Source organism: Scleropages formosus, chromosome 22 (genome assembly GCF_900964775.1).
Source record: "Scleropages formosus chromosome 22, fSclFor1.1, whole genome shotgun sequence".
In the NCBI taxonomy this organism is placed as follows: Eukaryota; Metazoa; Chordata; class Actinopteri; order Osteoglossiformes; family Osteoglossidae; genus Scleropages; species Scleropages formosus.
Window position 1 is genome coordinate 2,438,462 of NC_041827.1, and position 20,796 is coordinate 2,459,257.

The 20,796-nt window shown below is 47.3% G+C and overlaps 1 protein-coding gene across 3 annotated transcripts in view; it reads right to left on the minus strand.

Annotated features, from left to right (window-relative positions):
- The window catches only part of LOC108918519 (membrane-associated guanylate kinase, WW and PDZ domain-containing protein 3-like), a 109,958-nt gene extending 90,482 nt beyond the window's left edge, over window positions 1-19,476 (minus strand). For 2 of the 3 annotated variants that reach the window (XM_018725859.2, XM_018725858.2), the window contains exon 1: window positions 18,225-19,476. In XM_018725859.2, the coding sequence (XP_018581375.2) occupies window positions 18,225-18,537 (313 nt within the window). In that variant the 5' untranslated portion in view covers window positions 18,538-19,476. The remainder of the gene's footprint in view (window positions 1-18,224) is intronic. The other variant, XM_018725861.2, reaches the window with a different exon arrangement.
- Between the last annotated feature and the right edge of the window lie 1,320 nt (window positions 19,477-20,796).

Genomic DNA, 20,796 nt, shown 5'->3' on the forward strand with positions numbered 1-20,796 from the left:
GGATGGGACCGCTGGCACCAAGGCACCTATGGAGACCCAGCTGTCCGGGCCGATTGAGTCTCAGCGAAGAGACCGTCTGCTGCCCGAACCACATGGAAAGCTCAGGAAAGACTCCATTGGGTCATATCAGTCACTGACCTTCTCAATGTCCTAATCCTAATTTGTATCATAAAAGCAAGGCCGTCGAGTATCTGTCAGTGATGAACAAAACTTTCTTCCTTTCAAAAGATTCTCTTGCTCCCAGCTCCATGTATCTGCATGAGAATCTACGCAGTCTTGGGGAATCTTTGTTTCCACTCCAAACCCTAACCACCAGTGAGCGGACATGTAATTCCATCAGAGCTCACCGTGTTAAACCACGATTGCCACACCCACCTAACCCCCAAATTATTGGCTATTACTATCAAATGAGACTGGGGTCAAACTCTAGTGCTGTTAAAAGAAGAGACGAAATGACCTGTTTCACACCCCAATGTAGTATTTCCTGCCCCATGCAACAAATCCAACAACAAAAACCAAAATACACCTAAAACAAAACCCTGAGGCCCCTTATTATTCAGTTTCTTGTGCTGCAGAGGCCTCATTCAAGTGAAACCCAGGTTTCCTGTTTTTCAAAGGCTTAAAACTAGAAGAAAGCATTGAACGGCACACTGGCAAACAACGGAAAGGCACAGATTAGGGTACAACCTTGTCACCGACTGGCCTCGGTAGGAATTTGGTTGTTATGTAATAGAGGGGGAGCGGAAGTCCTGGAAATGCTAGAGTGAAAGAGAGGGGATGCTGCGAACGGAGGGAACACCGCCGCCTCCTGGGAGACGGGCAGAGAATGCAGGACTCTGGAAGGACATCACCCTGACCTGTCCTGTAGAGACTCCCAAGACTAAGCTGATACCAATGGCTCATCCCTACAGTTATTAGTAAGCCTCTTAAAGCGCCTCTGCCTTAGCTGAACAAAGACTTACTTACTGAACAAACAACCTACTGACACATCAACACAGCAGCGGAGATGTCTGCATCACGCTCTTATTAAATGACCTTTTTCGCATCCAGTCATCAGACCCAGTTCGCAAATCAATTAGAATCCATCGCTTCTTAGCTTGGATGAGAGCCAGCCGAGCTGACTGACAAGCAGAATGACGTTTCCGGTGAGAAGTGTTCAGGGTGTTATAAGCTTAGAGCGCTGGCTGCGTCTTCTCATTGACACCCCGAAGCTACGCGTGGGCAGGGGGTTTCACAGCTCTTCACAGACAAACACGTTCCGGCACGTGGCCGAAGTGGAGGCCTCTCGAGCGAGGGATTCCCTTCCCCTGCTCATCCCCTGCGCAGGTGGCACTTCCTGCTCGTTCCCAGGCCACGATGTGCACAGAGCAGCCAATGCAGGGTTACAGAATGTGAAGCCAGTGCTCAAGGGGGAATTCATGGGAAAAGCAGCAAGTCAACTTAAAGAGCCTGATCCACTGCAACTGTCTCAGCTTCTCTCCCTCTTGGCCATGAGCTAATCCTAATTTGGCAAAATGACCCTTATGCCCTTTGACCTCTAAGTGAGGAATCCACCCCGACTGCTACTCTGCCCCATGCAGCACTGTTAGCAAGAGGATTGATTTTTTTTTTACTCTTTCATTTGATTTCATCTCTTCTTTAAATACACAACTGTACATTAAAAGGAAACTAAAAGTTGAATGTTCTTCTGACGTCAACCCATCTTAACGCCAACATTCCTTCCACTGAAAAAACGACAAAGCTTCATGATCATAATAAATGCTGCCCTTGCCAACAGCAAACAGCAGGTATCGCTGTACAAAAGTGCTTGACTCGGGGCTAGAAGGTTCCCAGTTCAGTTCTCAGGACAGGCCATCTTACTGTGCTCTCAAGAAAGATTTTACCCTGGTAAAACTCTGAACTCAGTACATGGGTAAAGCGTGAAACAGCATGTTGGCTTAATTAAATTACATCAATACATCTGATAAGAAGCAATGAATTCACTGATTGATAACGTGAATCCGGGTCAATTTACATCCATGCAGTCGAAGAAGTGAGAAAGGAAGGAGAATGAAGGCTCACTGGAGCAGAGGCTGATCTTCCTCTGCTCCTCTGCCTCCTGTCGCTGTGCTGGGAGATCTGGGGTGGGGGTGGTAGGAAAGCTGTGGAGCGGAAAGCCACGCCGCTTCTGCGCACCGCCACCTCGCATCACCACGTCAGCGGCTGACGGGAGAGCGCCAGCGCCCAGCCAGAAATAGCCTCTGAACGGGGCCGCTCTCCGGCTCTCTTAAGAGCCAGTTAGGGTGGGGGGGCACTCATCGGTCAGAAGGACGGGGAGGAGCCTGGAGGCTTTGGGCACATTCTCTTCTCCTCAGCATCCCGGTCTTTTCTCCTTGTGTCTCCTTACCATTATTCATCCATATTCATATTCAGCTATGACCCTTTCCAGTGACCTTTTTATTCATTATCCCTCCACTTTCATCTCGATCTCTCAGTAAAAGGTTCTTACAGACAAAAAAGACAGGCACTCTGCAGGACCATATCATCTACCACAAAAGCAGTGAAACTGGCCTGACTGTAGAGGGAGCTGACAGGGCACAGTGCTGGGCAAGGTCAAGGTCAAGGGGAGAACTCATCTGTATGCAGGGAAGGGTTTGGGTAGGAGACTGGGTCACATCAAGCTCTCAAAGTGGTCTATAAAACTTGTGGAACAATTCTATGGAGAGTATCAAAGTTATTAATAACAAGACTGATTATGCGCATCCAGACAGTACCCTCATCACATGGATGCAACTTTTCGTAACTCAAAGCATTCAGTCGTGGAAACAGTTATCATTAAACGCAACGCACTCGCAGCACTCCAAGTCCTACTTCCGTGGACACAAGGCATTTCTCAAACAGCTGTAACTTTACATTTTGACTGCATCCTTTTAAGTTCTGCTGATGCTGTACTTGATGTGACCGTGTGTCGTTCACCAAAAGCACATGCTGAGAGTTGGTCACCCCTCCTGTTCACCAGCATAGAAAAGCTACAAAACTCTGTGCGACTGAATGCATTAACACTACTCACATGCAGCAGTAGAAGAGGAGCTCGGAATAAATCACAATATTAGTTGATTAAATAACTGTTTCCCGACCCTGGTCCTGTGAGCCTTGCTGTGCAGGCTGTTTGTGTTCTGAACGACCTCTTAATTTATAAAGCATTATAAGCCTCTAGACTGAGTCTGAATATACACCACTTGACAGTAATCTGGCATAAGCCCCTTTTAAGAGAAAGATGCAGTAGGTGTGCTTCATGTAGAAGAGCACTAAATGGAAGAAGGTTCTTTGCCTTATTGTTGGTAACCGCTGTCGTGTTCCACCGATGGGAACCAAAGACACGGTGAGGTCTCTGAACCAAGGTGCACAAACAACTATCTGTGGCATTTTGTCAAATTAAACTTATCAAAAAATGACCTTGCGTACCAGAATGTGTGCATATGCCTCGTCAGAACATGTATTAGGCAAGATTGTCACCATGGCACCTCATGTCTTGAGGTCAAACTACCTTTGGGATCCAAAGATTAAATTTTTCAATCGCTCAAGTGCTTGAAAATGTAAAAGGCAAATATTGTGCCATAGAGAAGGAAGGAAGGAAGGAAGGAAGGAAGGGGAAAGTATCCTGCTGTCTGCTTTTCTCTGAGTGCTTGGATAATAGAGGATTCTGGAGCCCAAGGAAAGTGAACTCATCTAGATGTTGGTAAGGACACTAAGAACATGAGAAGGACTCAGAGCCTCCTGATGAACATAAAAGTGATTTCAAGTAGAAAAGGCCATAAACCATGTACCTTTTCATAATTCATATGGGTCATATTTCATTACAAAACCATGTGCAGGGCGGCAGGTAGTTCAGTGGTTGGAGCTGCTATCTTTGGGCTCGGAGGTCACAGATTTAGCGTCTACCTTCTACTGCGGTATCCTTGAGTAAAAAAAAAATTGTAAACGGATTAATATTATAAGTTGCTTTGAAGAAAAGCATCTGCTAATTGAATAAGCATAAAAATTAGCCAAAGGTTGGAAATAAAATAAGGACTGACCACCAAGAAATACTTTTAACTCTGGCAAAAAAAAGAAAAAAACAGCATTTTAACAATTTGCCTGTAAATTACTTTGTTGAAGTTGCAAGCGCTGCTGACTTCTCACTGCAATGCCTTCCCTACTCTGCCGTCTTAGGGCTTTACTCATTTCTTCAGGCTGATAACTCGAGGCTGGGTGTGAAACGCTACAGCCGAATGAAAACACCATGGCGTGCAGATGCTGACTCACAGTGAGTTTCGGAATGCGCCGAGTCGGACTGGACCGGATTCTCCAAAATGTGCGCTTGCGTCTCCATTTTGAGCATTCCGGCAGTCCGCATTCCGTCTGCTGTTCCGTGAACCCCACCAACAGCACCGTCACAGTGGTACTTTCCCCAAGAGGGAGCAGTTCCTCAATGCAATAAGCTGAATTAAAGAGTCTTGGTTTTCCCATCAGATGTGAACTAAGATACCTGTTTATTCCCGACTATACTGACACAATACGAATCTGCCCATTGACAGATATGGAAGAACTGGCCGAGAGATCCCAAAGCCCACTGTAAAACACAATCCCTTGACCATCTTGACATGCTGTAGTGAGGTGTACCTGCCCAGTGCCCTGACATCCTTGCGCTAGCCTGGGGGATACTGAATACGGACACTCAACGGTAGAGCACTCGAATTCAGCCCGCACATTCCTGCTTTCCCAGCCCAGCAGACGGATGAATTATGACCCATCCTGAACCAATCAAAGTCCCCAACCCTACAATCCTGGCACGAAGTGGCTCAACCCTGAAGCCAAACTTTTGAAAAGGACAAGCTTAGCCTTGGCATCTGTTTCCATGGCAATGCATCCAAGCTTCAGGACAATGTGTTATGTGCAGTGAAATTGTTCAGTAATTGCACCATGGTAGTCTAGAGTAAGACACCAGGGCATAACACTAACAAAACCTCTATCAAAAGCAATGTTAATAGATTACAATACTATGTTATTACACAGCTGTATATTCAGGTTGAGCACGTTACCTGGAAAGCCAACAGCAGTCCCCGCCCCCCTGCACGAAGGATTTGAACGTGCAGCCAAACGTGCGGTCACAGGGGCACAAGATCAAACTGCTGCTGAACACAAAAGAGGCATATTCACAGAATAATCTACTTTGTCCCATATATTTTACCTCGTTCCCTTAATCCTCCAAAGCAGTCTTAACTGACACTACTAAAGCTTGACTGGGAGCTGCTCCGAAGTCTTTAAAAGGGATATTATAAGGTAACCTTTAACAGCAGCCTCTTCACATGCATCTTAAGAGGTGTGCAGACCAGTGACTCTCACCACACGCACTACCATTCGTGAGAAAGCATTCTGGAAGCATATACGCACTCCCCAGTTATGAGTGTTATGAGGCCTGGGGAGGAAGCTCTCGCAGAGCCTGAGTTCCCCAGGGGGGTCAGAGACAAGAGCATCACCCAGCCTGCGAGAGCAGCGCGGCAGAGGGGTTGACTGAGGCTCCCTTGACATGACCGGAAACCCGAGATGTGACTCTACACACATTTACCACATCACCCCAGCCCCAAGGTCAGGGCCAGACGCCACATGCATTTGGACGTGTGGTCACCCCACGCGGAGCCCCAGACATTTTTCCTGCGCAAACAGCTGGTCTAAAGGACCAGACCTTAAACACTGTTTAAAAGGAGCACTTGGCCTGGGGTGTTTGGGGTTTGGTGGGTTTAGTCATGCTAGGTACAGTGTAGGTAGGCAGGTTAAGAGAGCAGGTATGCTTAGACAGGGGGCAGATGGGTGCCCTGTCCTCTGCAGACTAGTAAGGAAGGGCCTGGGAACTTTCGAGTCAAAAGTTGCTTGCAATATTGAGGAACACATGGCTGCGAAGATCTCGAAATACACTTATTCACCATTGTTTGGATGACATTCGGCAGCGAAACGTTCTAACAGGCATGAGTCATAGAAAAAAATGAAGACTGTCATCTCTGTAATCTGTGATCTCGTGCTGAAATCGCGGGGCAGTGGACACACGTGACTTTTGCTCGGAAAACACATCCTGAAATAAAGAAATAAATAAAACATTTTCCATGGGAAAATTATATGTTGTCACATTCTCATTCAGCGATTGTCCCATGCCTGCCAGTGGCACAGATCACAAAAGGATGACTGTTCTAAGCAAATAAATGAACAGGTGCAAAAAAGATTTCAACGGATGTTCAAAATGCACTCTGGGAATTTCATATTTATTTATAGAATTTCACCTGCGAACATCTGCGTATCGGTGCTGATAAATCCTTGTCTCGGGCGGATGATTGAATTGTTTTGATGGAAATGGCTTTGCGCAAGGGGACCATACGGCTGCGCTCCATCTCTGTCACGCAGTGCTGATGTTGTGCAGTGCGAGTTCTCTGACAAACAGCACAAATCCAGCCTTGCAACAGAGTCAGGGAAATATCAAGCTCTGGGGCAGCAAGTCGATATTAAAAAAAAAAGAAAAAAAACCTCCCTTTCCAGACACCTGATGGCTCTGCAGCTGGAAGTCTGTCCGCCGTGACAAAGCAATGACGAGGCTTATAAAGTAGAATCGTTCAACTGTGATGCAGTTTTCAAAGTCTTCAATGAACACGTGGACCCGGAGAAAGACAATGCACTTGCCAATTATGTTAAAGATCGGTTCTGAAAGGCCTCCTTTCGAGGTCTTCTTCTATTAACATAATCTAAATAAATAAAGTTCTCTGCATTTCAAGTGAGCACGTACAACTTATTGTTGGTTTAAAATGAATGCAGTCTGCAACGTGCTATTTTTGGCATGATGTGTCAATGCGATGGAGTTGTTTTTCATTTTGGAAAGACTTCTTTATGCTGTTCTGTGTAGGCAACTGCAGTTTCAAAAAAAAAATCGAGGCATGGGAAGATGCCGCAGCAGTTCTGCAGGGCAAAGCGCTGCCATCCCATTAAACAAGGTCTGCTGAAAACTGAATATTATGCGGAGCCGAGAGAATAAGATGCGTTAGTTGTGTTTTTTGGAGATGTGGACCACAGGTGCTGCAAGATCTCCCTGGTTGACACACTTGATAACGCACCCCAAAAAAAAAAAAAAACCTCTATCCCTCTCCCTCAGTCCCTCGGCGGCTGCCATTAGTCCATTGCTCCCTGTTTGCGAAAGCTTACGTATTCCCAGGGTCTGAATTCGCCCGGTTGTCAAGTGCCGGCTCCGTCTCCCACAGCGCCTGTGGCCAGCTTCAGGCTCCGCAGAGCTGACGGGAGCTCGGGTCCATCCAGTAGACTGATAGAATCGTGTGTGCAAGACTGGAGCCCTAAACAAACCCCAATTCTCATGAGAACATGAAAATCTTTCCTGGCCATTGGGGTACTTTCCTTAGTAACAAGAGCCTCACTGGGGTTAATACTAGGGTATTATAGGTGCTTTCCTACTGTTGGATCCTGCCATAATAGAGGCACTGTGTTTCAGGTAGCGCTCAGTAACACTGTCAGCTACAGCACGTGTCTGACGAAAATGTCAATGTGAAAGAAAGAGAAGGATCTGACTGATGGCCAGAGATATTTGTGTAATTCTGTGGGTTTCTTAAGGGTTTATTTCGGCAAAACAGCTAGGACCTCTGTGCGGAAGAATGTGAGGAGAGAACAGGGCCGAGGGCTCTGGAAGAGCAAAGTGCGAGGAGACGCAACAAGAGCAGATCGCAAAGAATTAGGATCGATTGCATAAAGCCTTTGGGTGTCCCCGCCGCCTGCCTCGGACAGTTTGAACAACGCCATGTGCCTGGGGTCATTACAGAATGCATGAGTTCAGATGCGTGCGTGCGTGCGTGCGTGCGTGCGTGCGTGTGTGAGAGAGAGAGAGCGAGAAATCAATTTTATAGATGGAAGATGGATCTTGTCCATTTTTTTTTCCTTGGATTTTCGGCTCATCAGGACCCTCCAGAGAGATTAGAAGCAGCTCCTCTAAGTAGCAAGGTTCACACAGCTGTCCAGGCACCGACAGTTGATGGAGCGTGTTCGGATCGGATGTGACAGCGCCCGCGATTGCGTTTCCGTGTAGAGTTTTCATTACCGGAGGCCTGGGGACACGAGTCTCTAGATTCCCAACAAACTCAGCACAACTCAACAACACAATCAAACCATCAGCAAGAAAAAAAAAAAAAAAAAAAAAAAAACAGCAGATCACCACCTATGGATGACGGAAAAACTAGGGGCATCATCAGAGGTCATAATGATGAGAAAAAAGGGATTTGCAATTTTGTCCCAGCAAACAAAACTGCATTATCAAAGGAAAAGCTCTGCTGATGATTCCTTGTCTGTTTACTGGCAGCCCAGATTGCACTGGGATCGTTGTCCAGGGCAATTGAGGCTCAGCTGAGTTAACTGCTCTCCTGACACTACTCTATGGTGCCAAACGCAGGTAGGAGTAACCAAACATCTGGGGTGGTGCTGGCATCTTGCCATCTATGGCACCCAGGGCAAGCATTGAGCCATTCGAGAACATCAGCCAGCAGTTATAATGCAAGTGCTGATGTTTGCTTTGTTCCAATTCATTTGCATTTGTAATCTGCTTTCAGTCACTGCAAAAATAAATAAATAAACAAAACAAAAGCTGTTTCTGAGCTGCTGGGGTGCAGGTAAATACGACAATTTCCCACCAGATATCCCAGGTACCCGTCTTCTCTGCTATCCTTGGATTGGCTGAACAGGTTAGGCAGCACCTTCAGCACCTGTAAGAACTGCATGGACTCCTCTCCAGTCTGATTTTCCACTCAGCTCTCTTCAGCTTCAACTGAGATCCCAATGAAGGAATCTTTCCTTCTATCACTTGCATTCATCTTCTCTTTATTTGCAAACATCTCCCTCAATCTAATCCCCTCCCTCTCCTGCCAATTCTACATCACAAACCCCATACTGCACCTGTCCAGCTCATAGATTTTTCCTTTTCACCCATCACCCACTGCTGACATCATGGCAACAACACCCGGTGCCAAACTCTGTCCTGCAAGACTTCTAACAGTCTGTATGATGCACATCCATGCATGGATTCAAAGAAATGAGAAAACCTCTCTATGATGCATAGATGGGCCACAGCATATGACTACGCATTATGATTTGAATATCTGCCGGCATTAGACATAAACCATTTATAGAGGACCACAATCTCATCAAGAGAAGTTGTAGCATACACAGTGTGCGAAGGGCACATGGCCAAAAAAAAAAAAGAGATTTAGCTCATCAGTGTGGTCATCGCAACATTCCCCTAACTCAACAAAACAAGACTGCAGACATCAGTCAAATTCTCATGAATTGTAAGTACGCATGGAGTCATAGGTATGATGGACAGTAATGACTGGACAGAGTATGTTGTGTTAAAAGGATATCCAGCTGCACTAGTAAAATAGAAAGAAGTAACCCTGCGCATATGGATGTGTTCTTATAGTGTCACAAACAAGAGAAAAATCAAGTTCTATGAAGAAGGCATCTGAAAGGGCAAGAAAGTTTCACCACTACGATGGATGGATGGATGGATAGAGGGCTGGATGCCTCTTTTCAAAACATGACCAGTGTTGGCTTCAGGTTCTGAAACGTGACCAGTGCTGGTCGATGGCTGCGGAGGTCAGCTGTACCATGACTGGCTTAGGCACAGAAGCATGGAAAAATCATTCAGGAAGGTCATCAACTCCTGCCACCTTAGTCCAAGAGGCACGAGTGACGTGGTCTGGGAGCGGCTCCAAAAGTGGTACCGGCATCAACATCTGCAAATTGACCCACCCACTGGTGTGAGCTGCACTGTTGCACTGCTGCACAGCCATGACAGAGCCATTAGCAGAAACAGAGGGAGCTCCGTGTTTACACTCCAAGCTCTGAAAAAGCAATCCAATAAAAGCACCTGACACCACACGCATTTGCAGCAATCCAGAGACCTGGAATAGATGTTCAGGTTTTCTTACGTGCAAAGTGGGCTCCTCTTCTCCATTATTGCTCATTAGGCCAAATTCTGCCAAAATTAACTCCCGAAGAAGCGCTGTGAAATCCAAACGACCACTCCAACGGCCAAAGCAGTGACCCAAAAAGCTGCTTATTGTCTTGTGTTCCCCTAACTCTGACGCAGGCAGCCTTTGCGACATTTTCATAACAACAAGACTTGGTTTAACTGGGTGAACTAATGTGGGAACAGCACCAGCACTCTTCTCTTGTTCTGAAAAATTAGAAGGGCGCAAGGATTGGTATGTAAAATATTTGCATTTAGTGAGAACATATGTTTCCCTCTCACAGTACTGACTATGTAAATTGCCACTCTGATCACATATAATCAAGTCATCTATGAGCCGGGACTCAGTACCCAATGAAAAGATACATCATTTTTAGTTGTATAATGTGAACGTATCCACTTTTCAATAAATCCCACTAGGATGCAAACCATCTAACTGCATACTGTATTGACAGCTTAAAATGAACCGAATCAACAATCCAAATACATCATAATGAAAACAATCCAAGATGAAAATTAATAACTACATTTTTCAACTGCATCACGAACATCAGCTTAACATTCTTGTAGAAACTAATTAAAAGGAAACATACAGTGAGCATGAAAATTAACATGAGCCTGCAGCTAGTGAAAGATGTAATTGAGGTTGCCCATCGCACCCTGTGTCACTGTCTCCTTGTTCTTAACGTGTGTGTGGTTTTGAATCATACAAGCCATTTAAGGCAAGTTCCTTCGACCGCACCGTACAAGTACCCAAATGCCTGCGTCCACCTGCCCCACACAGTCCTGAAGGAACAAAAAAAATTTCTTTTGTCGATTTTTTTGCATTTTCCATTATTTTGTTACATTAATCATACATCCGGCGTTAGTTCGTATTATATGTCGAAAGGTAAAGCACGGAGGTTCTCGGTTCTGGCTCCGTTGTGGTGGAATGACCTCCCCCTTTCACTCAGGACTGCTGAAACTCTGTCTACATTCAAGAAGGGTCTGAAAACTCACCTTTTCCAGACTCACTACCCCCTGATCTCTCCAGCTCACGTATGGTGTAAATGTTCATGCACCATAACTTTATGATCTTCTCCAAACAGGCCTTCACACAGCCGCTACTCCTGTATTGTATGTAATTTTTTATTGGTGACAGGGGGTGTGGTGGTGCAGTGGGTTGGACTAGGCCCTGCTCTCTGGCAGGTCTGGGGTTTGAGTCCCGCTTGGGGTGCCTTGCGATGGATTGGTGTCCTTTCCTGGGTATGTCCCATCCCCCTCCAGCCTTATGCCGTGTGTTGCTGGATTAGGCTCCAGCTCCCCGTGACTCTGTATGGGACAAGCAGTTCAGACTGTGTGTGTATGTGTGCACACGTTATTCTTAAAAAATAAAAAATAAAAAAATTGTAGGAGGTCATCAGGATTAATCTATCCTGCGTTTTATGCACCTACTCGATCAATGAACACCGGTGCATCAAGTGGAAAGTAACAAACTAGGTTTACTTAAGAACCACATGTCTGCAGCTATGTCTCTTTCCCTTAATGTAATGCACAAATTGTATTTTTGCTGAGATGTATGTTGCTTTGGAGAAAAGCATCTGCTAAATGAGTAAATGTAATGTAAATGTAATGTCAGATTTATAAAAAATATTCCACATTCTTGACATTAGCAAATCTTGGCACTGGGTTCCAAACATTCCACCGAACATTCCAGTACTTTTTAGGATCTGATGCGTTCTAGAATGTTCTGATGCCTTCTAGTATCTTCCAATGGCTGTAAAGTACAAAACAAAAATGACACTCTAGAAGTTGTTTTTCTAATCGGTAATCACAATCAATGCAAAAAAAAAAAAAAAAAAAATTCGACATTACTAAGAACTTTGAAAAATGTTGTTGCGTTGTGTTATTTACATTTCCTTGCAATTTAGGAGAAGTAACTTTCTCAGCAGGCTGTCCCAGTGACTTCATCAGCCAGGTCTACAATCAAGAATCCAGACTCTTAACCACTACGCCATCCTTTCCAAAATATGTCACATTCTTCATTTGTGAAAAGTCATCTTTAAGACTGTAGACAGTACAGCAAGTAAGGAGATGTACTTGGAACCAAAAGACTGTCAAGTTTACATTAATTTATATTTACATTTATTTATTTAGCAGACGCTTTTCTCCAAAGCGACTTCCAATGAGCTCTATGTAGGTTTACGACCTTATATACATTTACAAGCCTTTCCCAACATCGTATAATGTAACGAACGGTTACGAAATGAATTAATGAAACAAAACTTGTGGTGAAGCACTGATCTTCGGTCATTTAACACTAAGAACACACTAACGTACTAACGTACCATGTACTAACAAATGGTGAGGCTATTCAACTGAAAATGCATGTTTGCACGTTCAAGCTTGATTAGAAAGGTCATTGACTACATAAACAGAATTATATACGTATATTTTGAAACTTATCTTGTTACCTTTACTGTTGCATGGTATATCACTAGTTAATGGTGCTTTAACGGAAATTTAATTTGTTCCGGATCAGCGCATCTGCTAAATGAATAAAGATAAATGTAAATGCTACGTGTCTGGCAAGTAATTGCAGCAAAAAGGCTTAGCAGGTACACGCTTGTAAACTCGAGGCCTCTCAGGATTGGGGGGGGGGGATCCACAAAGGAAGGTTCTATAGCTTCTGTACCTCGACACTGCGAATCACCCCTAAACGGGCCAACGAGGCGGTGCTGCAGGCGGCACTCACCGCGAAGGACACAGGCCTCATTTGCACAGCGCCCTTTGGACACGGTTCTGTCAAAATGCTCCGAGTCCTCGGCCGACAGACACGGGGGCTCTGAAAAGGCCCATTTTTCACCGCCCTGCAGTTGATCTCCTCCGTACCCGTTGACACGGCAACCGCATCCTTTGCAGACAATCGGTTTCGCATGCGGCGTGCTCGTTCAGAAAGCACTTGTAAATGTGACCTGATTTAGGAGGCGGAAGGCAGAGGGGAGACGCTAATGAGAGGCATTATAATAGGAAGGGCCGCGAGCCGGCAGCTCGGCCGTCGCGAGGTTCTCGCACATTAATTGCCACGTTCTAGTTTTGCGGCAGCTTGTATCCGACTGTGCGACGAGCTCCAGCGCCTTTGTGAGATTCGAACATGACCTCTAAATACAATCCACCGATCAGCAGCGGGGAAGCACTAACAGTAAATTCAGGTTCTAAATTATATTACTATAATTTTTATTTTTCCTCATTACCAGGAACCCGTATTACATGGAACGCGGACAAAGGGCTGCCCCTGGGTTTTCACGGAGAAAAAAAAAAGCAATAGGTTACATCATTTTTTTTTTAAACTTGCATCAGAGATAAAGTGAAATGAATTTTTTTTCACAGACAACTGAAAATATTTTTCATATTGCAGTATCAATGGCCAAAAAAATGTATTCCTGGTCGTCTCATAGTGTCGGGCTCAATATTGCAACCAAGTCAATGAATTCCATATCTGACCCTAAATCACTGATATTAAACCGATATGAAACTCCAGCTCTAAGTAACTTAATCCCAGATCTTAATACGAAAACATTCACTCTCACATAAAGAAAACAGCTAATATGATTTGAGAGCGACTTCAATACATAAGAGGAAAACGCAGAAAGGCGGATTTCTTTAGAAAATATTTTACTAAATTAACTGACGCCATGCGAGTCTGCAGGTACATCGGGATTAGTGAATTGAGTGAGAAAAATGAATAAAACACATTATCTTCTGAGAAACTACTGCAATACTGTATTAAGGCACCCAGCTGAAAAAAAGGATTAAATATCCCAACTGCTTTCAATTCTTTTATTCACTCAGCAGGTGCCTTCCTACAAAGTGACTTACAGGTTAAAAGCATGAAGATACAATAAAGCAGAAATATAAGAAAGGTTATAAACATGTAAAATGGGTAAAACGAGAACAGATAACTGTAACCTCGCAACACGGAGTGCACAAAAGGACAGTAAAACAATGGGTTAGAAGGACAAGAGGATCAGCTCAGTGTCTTTATTCCCTCCGCCTTTCCTGACAAAACTGTCAGTCTGAGAAAATCACAGATGCCACAACGTAGAGGAACAAGTATCGGTGTCCTATCAGAACTGTTACACAGAGCGGAAAGCGCTCATATCGATGCAATACCATCAGGTACACAACTGTTATCGGGGGAAACGTTGCAGGTGAAGGCAAGCCACCTGTTAAACAGTATGTTCTGTTTGACCATTGTCTCTCTATGGGATATAGTTCTACTACCCTCCTCCAACTGTGTCCCCAAAAATTCAATCTTTCAAGAGGGCCACTGGAATCAGGCATTCTTAGCACCTTAGCGAGGACATACGTTTGTCGAACCCGGGGGCCCTCCTCCAAAGGAACCCTATCTTCACGGCCTGTACTTTAATCCCGTTTTTATGCCTTCCTCCCTCGCAGTCACGGGACTGCCGAGAGCGTCGTACGAAGGCCGAGCGGCGCTCTTAGCGTAGGCGCTCCGGTATCGCGCGCCTAAGCGCGTCCACCTCGCACAACATTTACGTACGATACCGTGACGGCAGGCCACTTCGGCACAGGGGGCACGCAAATATCTCCTCATCATGGTCAGCAATCCAAAGGAAGGGCGGAAAGGAGAGTGGAGCAGAGCAATAAGGAGAGAGAGGCGGCGACACAGGGCCCGGGGCCACCGCACACGCTCAGTTGCAGTCTGGCAAGCCCGAGGTGTGTGAAGCTGTTATATTTCATACTAATAACAGCTTCCATAACGCGGAGCACAAACACAACCCTCATTCAGAGCAGCTGACATTTATGGAGCGTTCATCCGAGATCCAAGCGGCCGACTCGCCGCCGACCCTGTGGTCAAGCCTTTCTTTTCCGACACTTTAACTCTCTTTCCACGGGTAACATTTATCGGCCTTTCTTTTGTACCTTTCGAGGTTTAAGGCGTGTGCAGCAGCGATGACACGCGGCGACGTCGGCACCTGCACACACAGCCAACTGACACAAATCAACAGGTTCATGGGCTGTACTTGACTGAACGGACCTGTCATTCCAGAGCCTTCGGCACATGCCAAAGGTCCTCCGCAAAACCATTTTAAAGTGCTACTTTCACGTCTTGAATGTACGGAATGCCGTTTGGTTGGGCCGAGCATGTGGCTTGACCGGAAAGCCTTGCTTGAAATGGCTTCTGAAGGTCGCCTGGCAACCGGTCTAAACAACATGGTTATCATCACGCACTGCGTGAGCAGATACGACCGTCCGCACGGTAAATTTGTGCAAAGAGTGACAGAACAGGTAAAGTGACTTACTACCAGCCACTCACCCCATCCTCCGTGCAAAAGAAACCTTGACTTGTTCTTGTTCTCCTTCCTCATCAGCAGAGGGTCTCTACCCTGGAGCACTATCTTAGAATACACCCCTCCAACCCACCCACCCCCCATGGAGCTTGCAGTCAGACTCAAAGAGGCCTTCTCCTCTCCACTGATTAGCCCTGAGGCCTGGGTCTCCGCAAGGGGGTGGACGTTGGGGGAGGTGGTACCGAGGAAACGCTCGGGGTGCCTGACGGATTAAGACACGGCTCTCTGGTGACACCCAGCTCTCCGCCCAGACACGGTGGAGCAGAACTCTTCTCATCAGTTGCACAAGTCTCCTGAATTAAAGATGAGGCCACAGCTCTGTTATAAAAAAAAAAGAAAAAAAAAAAAAAACACACGGGCCCAGCAGACAACGCAGGCTTCAGGGTCTAAACTTAGACTTGAGACATCAAACCAGAGCAGGTTGTTTCATCACAGTCAAAGAGGGAGGGAAGTGGAAGTAGAGCCTTTTGGTTTTGGCAGAAGCGGAGGAGAAAAGCAGTGGTCGAGACCACCGGGTCACCTACAAGCCCGCAACATTTTTTTGAACATCGTTCCATATGTCCTCTTATGCCACATGAGCTCCACCTACTCCGACGCATGAGCTGCCATCACGTGGGGCCACTGGACCGCACGTAGGAGGAGCAACGCAACCCTGACTGCTAGCAAGCAGTAACTTCCAGGCTCCAGAAAAACTTGAGGAAGGAATGCGCGGTGGGTACCCTGGGGGCGCCTGCAGCCAAATTCCTGTCCTCAGCTCAGCGGGACAGAGACAATCACTTCTGCCACTAGAAGATTTGTCACAAGTCTCAATCTGGTCACCATAATGCAGTCTCCATCATGGTAAAATGCCTTAACCCCCAAGTAAATCGCATTTACATTGGAGACAGAGATGCCAAGAATGTCTCCATTTCTCCCTGGGCCTCAGTGACATCACACCTAACACACGGCGTTTCTCTGAGTTAACATGAGCACACACACACACACGCACACACACACACACACAGTATACTGAGTCATCTGCACTTTTACTCACTCAAACCTGCATTATAAAGCTACATTTTAAAAATGATTTATTTTCTAACTTCTCAGCTCTGTCACTTTGATTTGCGGACAGTATTATGTGGAAAGTTACTGTGAATTGTTTCAATTTTCATTCGTCCATCTATAAAGAGGGTTTGTAATCTCTAACGATACGAGAAAAGGATAATAATGAGATTGACAACCAACGACATGAGCGGGACGGGGGCGAATTATGGCACTGGAGCCATTAGAATGAGCGTTGTGGAGTCCCGGAGCAGAGTCTTGATGGCAGCTCTTCTTTCATTTACCGTACTTCACCTCTCCTTCCCAGGCAGGTGTGGTAATTCGCCTCAGTCGGTGGGACACGGAGAACTGAGAGCTGCTGCAAGAAATCAGTGAGCAGCTGGACTGCTGTGGAGGCACCACAATACATAGTGGGTCCAGACCTTGTGCTTTACAGCACCTCCCCCCTGTGAGATTACAGATGCTTGCAATTTGTGTAATCCCTATAATGCAAACACACACACACACACACACACACACACACACACTGTCTGAATCCGCTTGCCCCAAGCAGGGTCGCGGTGAACCAGAGCCTAAGACCGCAACACAGGGCGTAGGGCTGGAGGGGGAGGGGACACACCCAGGACAGGATGCCCACCCCAAGCAGGACTCCCCAAGCAGGACTCAAACCCCAGACCCACCAGAGAGCAGGACCCGACCAAACCCACTGCGCCAACCTTATAATGCAAATAATTCCACAATTTTCTATCGGACAGGAAGACGGGCTGCATTGTGGGATTCGTGGGTCAAAACGTGTTCTGTCTGCATGTGAAAAAACAAAATTCTTCATTTCCGTGCTCAGTCCTGCACAGTTTATGTGGTATAGATACAAAGCGAGTGCTGCAGAGAACATTATTTTTACTCTGCTTGACTGCACTCGGATGCCCAGTCATCTCTGGAGCTCAAACCTCGGTCACTGAAAGAGGTTGGCAACTGAGTCCTGCTGCTTTCTCTGTCACACAGACACACACACACACACACACATCTGAAACCGCCCGTCTCATATGAGGTTGCGGCAAACCAGAGCCTAACCCGGCAGCACAGGGCAAAAGGCTGGAGGGGGAGGGGACACAGCCAGAACGGGATGCCAGTCCGTCGCAAGGCACCCCAAGCGGGACTTGAACCCCAGACCCATCAGAGAGCAGGACCCGGTCCAACCCACTGCGCTCTCCTATAATGTTAAATTACTTCTAATTATTCACCCATTTATACAGCTGGCTAATTTTACTGAAGCAATTCAGGGTAAGCACCTTGTTCAACGGTACGACAGCTGGAGGTGGGATTCGAACCTCTAACCTTTAAGCATTATGCGATCGGATGCCCCGAGGGCAGCTGGCTGGTGTGCTGCTTAGTGTCGTCTCCCTACCATCTGAGGGCTGGATGCCCCCCTCCTGCTGAAGCACCCTTGATCAAGGTACTTACCCCGAATCAGTACAGTAAGAATACCCTGCTGCATCAGTGGGTAAATCATGGTGAAGGTGGTTGCTCTCCCGTACTTCCAAGGTTAGGAAAAGGTTTCACGGAAAGCATAACAGGGAGCGCTAACTGGCCGCGTTTCTGAATGACACCTCACGGGGCCAGGTAATGAGGAGCGCGTGAGGACACACTGCGTGGGCGCGTCCACTCAGCATCCCTCCGAGGACGAGCTTCGCCCGTAACGCCACGATCAACGAGCGCTGTCCAACACTTCGGACTGAGCGGCAAGGCAAGGCGCGCTGTGGAGCGCGTACGCGGAGGTGAACGCGGGCGAGTGCGCGCACCTGGTTTGACGGTCTTCAGTCGGACGGGCTCCCGAAAGTGGCGGATGACCGCCAGGGTGTCCCGGTTGGTGAGGCCGCTCACCGGGGTTCCGTTCACCTCGAGCAGCACGTCCCCCGGGGCGGGGATCTTGCCCAAGTGGCACGTGAGCAGCTCGGACCTCACCTGGCCCACGTGCGGGAACTCGCCGAGCTCGGCCCCCCCGCGCACCTCCACCACGGAGGCGAGCTCGCTCGCGCCGCCCCCCCACGACACGGCGCACTCCTGCACCTTGCTGGACCAGTGCTTTTTCTTCTTCAGAGTCTTGGACATCATAAATCCACGCGGGGGCTCGTCCGGTCACACAGTGTCGTACGCGCGCGGGCGCGCTCAGGCGAACGAGGGCACGGCGCTTCCCCGGCGACGAGGAGGCTCGCGGGAGACAGTCCGCCCACTCGCGCCCACTTCCATCCTTCTGGAGTTTTTTTCGAAAAAAATGTATTCTTATAAATGTTTGATTAGTTCGGGTGTTCGCGACGTCAACTGAGAAGGAGCGCGAACGCTGGGGAAGCGAAGGCGCGAGCGCAGCGTGAGCGGCGCGCGGCAGCGGGAACGCGCCTCAGTGATGCTCGAGCTCCTCAAAATTCAAGTGTCATTCCGACGCTACATCTTCACGGATGTCTTGCGAATGTCGCAAGAAATTATTGTGCACTTTCTCAGTTGTTGTTTTCCGACAAGCCTTATGCAATTGATGCTGCGTAAGGGAAAAAAAAAAACTAGCAAAATTGTCACGCACAAATTTGTTATCGGCGAAAAAACACGAAAAAGACCCGAGAGGAGAAGTTGTTTTTCCCACAACGAACTGCGTCTCGTCTACTCAGTCAGCTCGTCATTCCTCCACTGCGTGGCTGGAATTACATCCCAACAACGGCTGTGAGCTTCGGGTCCTCAGCGCGCCGCGGTCCGCAGGTCTCTCCTTCCTTCCCTTTATTTCTCTCTACTTCTCCTGATTCATTCCCCCCTGTCTGTCCCAGCGGCGCGTGTCGCGGTGGAACTTGGGCGGCTCGCACCTGTGCTTTCCCACGCGATGCGAGGAGCGTGACATCACGCACCTGACGCGGCTGGAATGGATGCGCTCGCGTTCGCTCGCGTTCGCTCGCGCGCGCACTCGCAGGACTCGTTCGGCCGGTCGTCTGCGTGCGCGTACGCGCGGCGTTGCCCCCGTCCAGATGTCTGTGTGCAGGACTGCGCTCGCGCCCTGAACCCCAGCTTCGCTCTGCACGCTTTTCACGTCACGCGCATGAAGCTCCGTCACGCTTCGGCGGGTAACTCATGATGACGCGCAGCGGTGACCTCAATCATTCGAGAACTTTTGAAATAAATTGAACAATATGCGTATATTTGGCCTGAGCCGGGCGGAGGTTGATTGCTGTCGCCTGTGACCAATCGTGATAAAGATTCGGCTAAAAACAAGGGGAACCAGCCAATAAGGAAAAAGGTGGGTGGGTCTTCCGCAGTGGGTGTTCTGTTGCCGAGCAGCGCGGTAACGCTGTCTGCACCAACCTGTGCGCTCTTGCTAAGAAGTTAACGTTCCAGTAATTTATACACCCATCAAGTGACCTGACAACACTGCTCGAAGAATTCATAACAAATCTAGACATATTAAGGCAATCTGTTAACAGGTTGCATTAGTTACTTGTGAATTAGACTAAAACTGGGGAAATTACTTAAATTTACACTAATTAGTTTTATGATAATTTGGGTTGAGGTAAATCCGCATTTATCTTCCAAAGTTTCTAAAATCACTTAAGGCTTATTCTACCCTTGGATAAAAGGGAATCATCGTCTTACTCATTTTACCCTTACACTAATGTTAATCTGTTGCCGGGAAATCAGTCAAATTGTGCCTAATAAGGCATAATGTGCGTGTCAAATTTGCATTTTTCAATTCTACTGGGGATCGCGGGAAAAGGCGCTTCTGCAATGAAGAATGAGGTGAAGGAGGTCGGATTCACGTGTCACGCGCGTCGCGTTACGAAAGCGCCATCTAGCGGCCGACAGCCGCGGTAATTGTCTCGGAGCGCGCGAGGTTTGTCATTCGCGGCCCTTTGGGATCCGCTCTACTTGCTCTTTGTCTACAGCTGATCTATTAACTGAACTGGTTTAACTCCGCTCTGCACTATACGTGTCTTTTAATTAATTATCCTTACTGTTTTTAGCTTATCTGGCACTTTTTAATTATCCATCCATCCATCTTCTGTCGCGCTTGTCCTAAAAGGGTTGCGGTGGCAGCACGGAGAGCAGAGGCCCAGCCGCCCCGTTCCCCGCAACTTCCTCCAGCTCAACCTGGGGGATCCCCAGCCTTTCCAAGGCCAACTGTGAGATATAATCCCTCCAGTGGGTCCTGGGCCGACCTCGGGGCATCGTCCCAGTTGGCAATGCCTGGTATACCTCCAAAGGGAGGCACCCAGGGAGCATCCTTATCAGATGCCCATACCACCTCAACTGGCTCCTCTCAATGTGAATGAGTAGCATCTCTACTCTGAGCTCCTCCCAGATGTCCGAACTCCTTACCCTGTCACGGAGAGCGAGTCC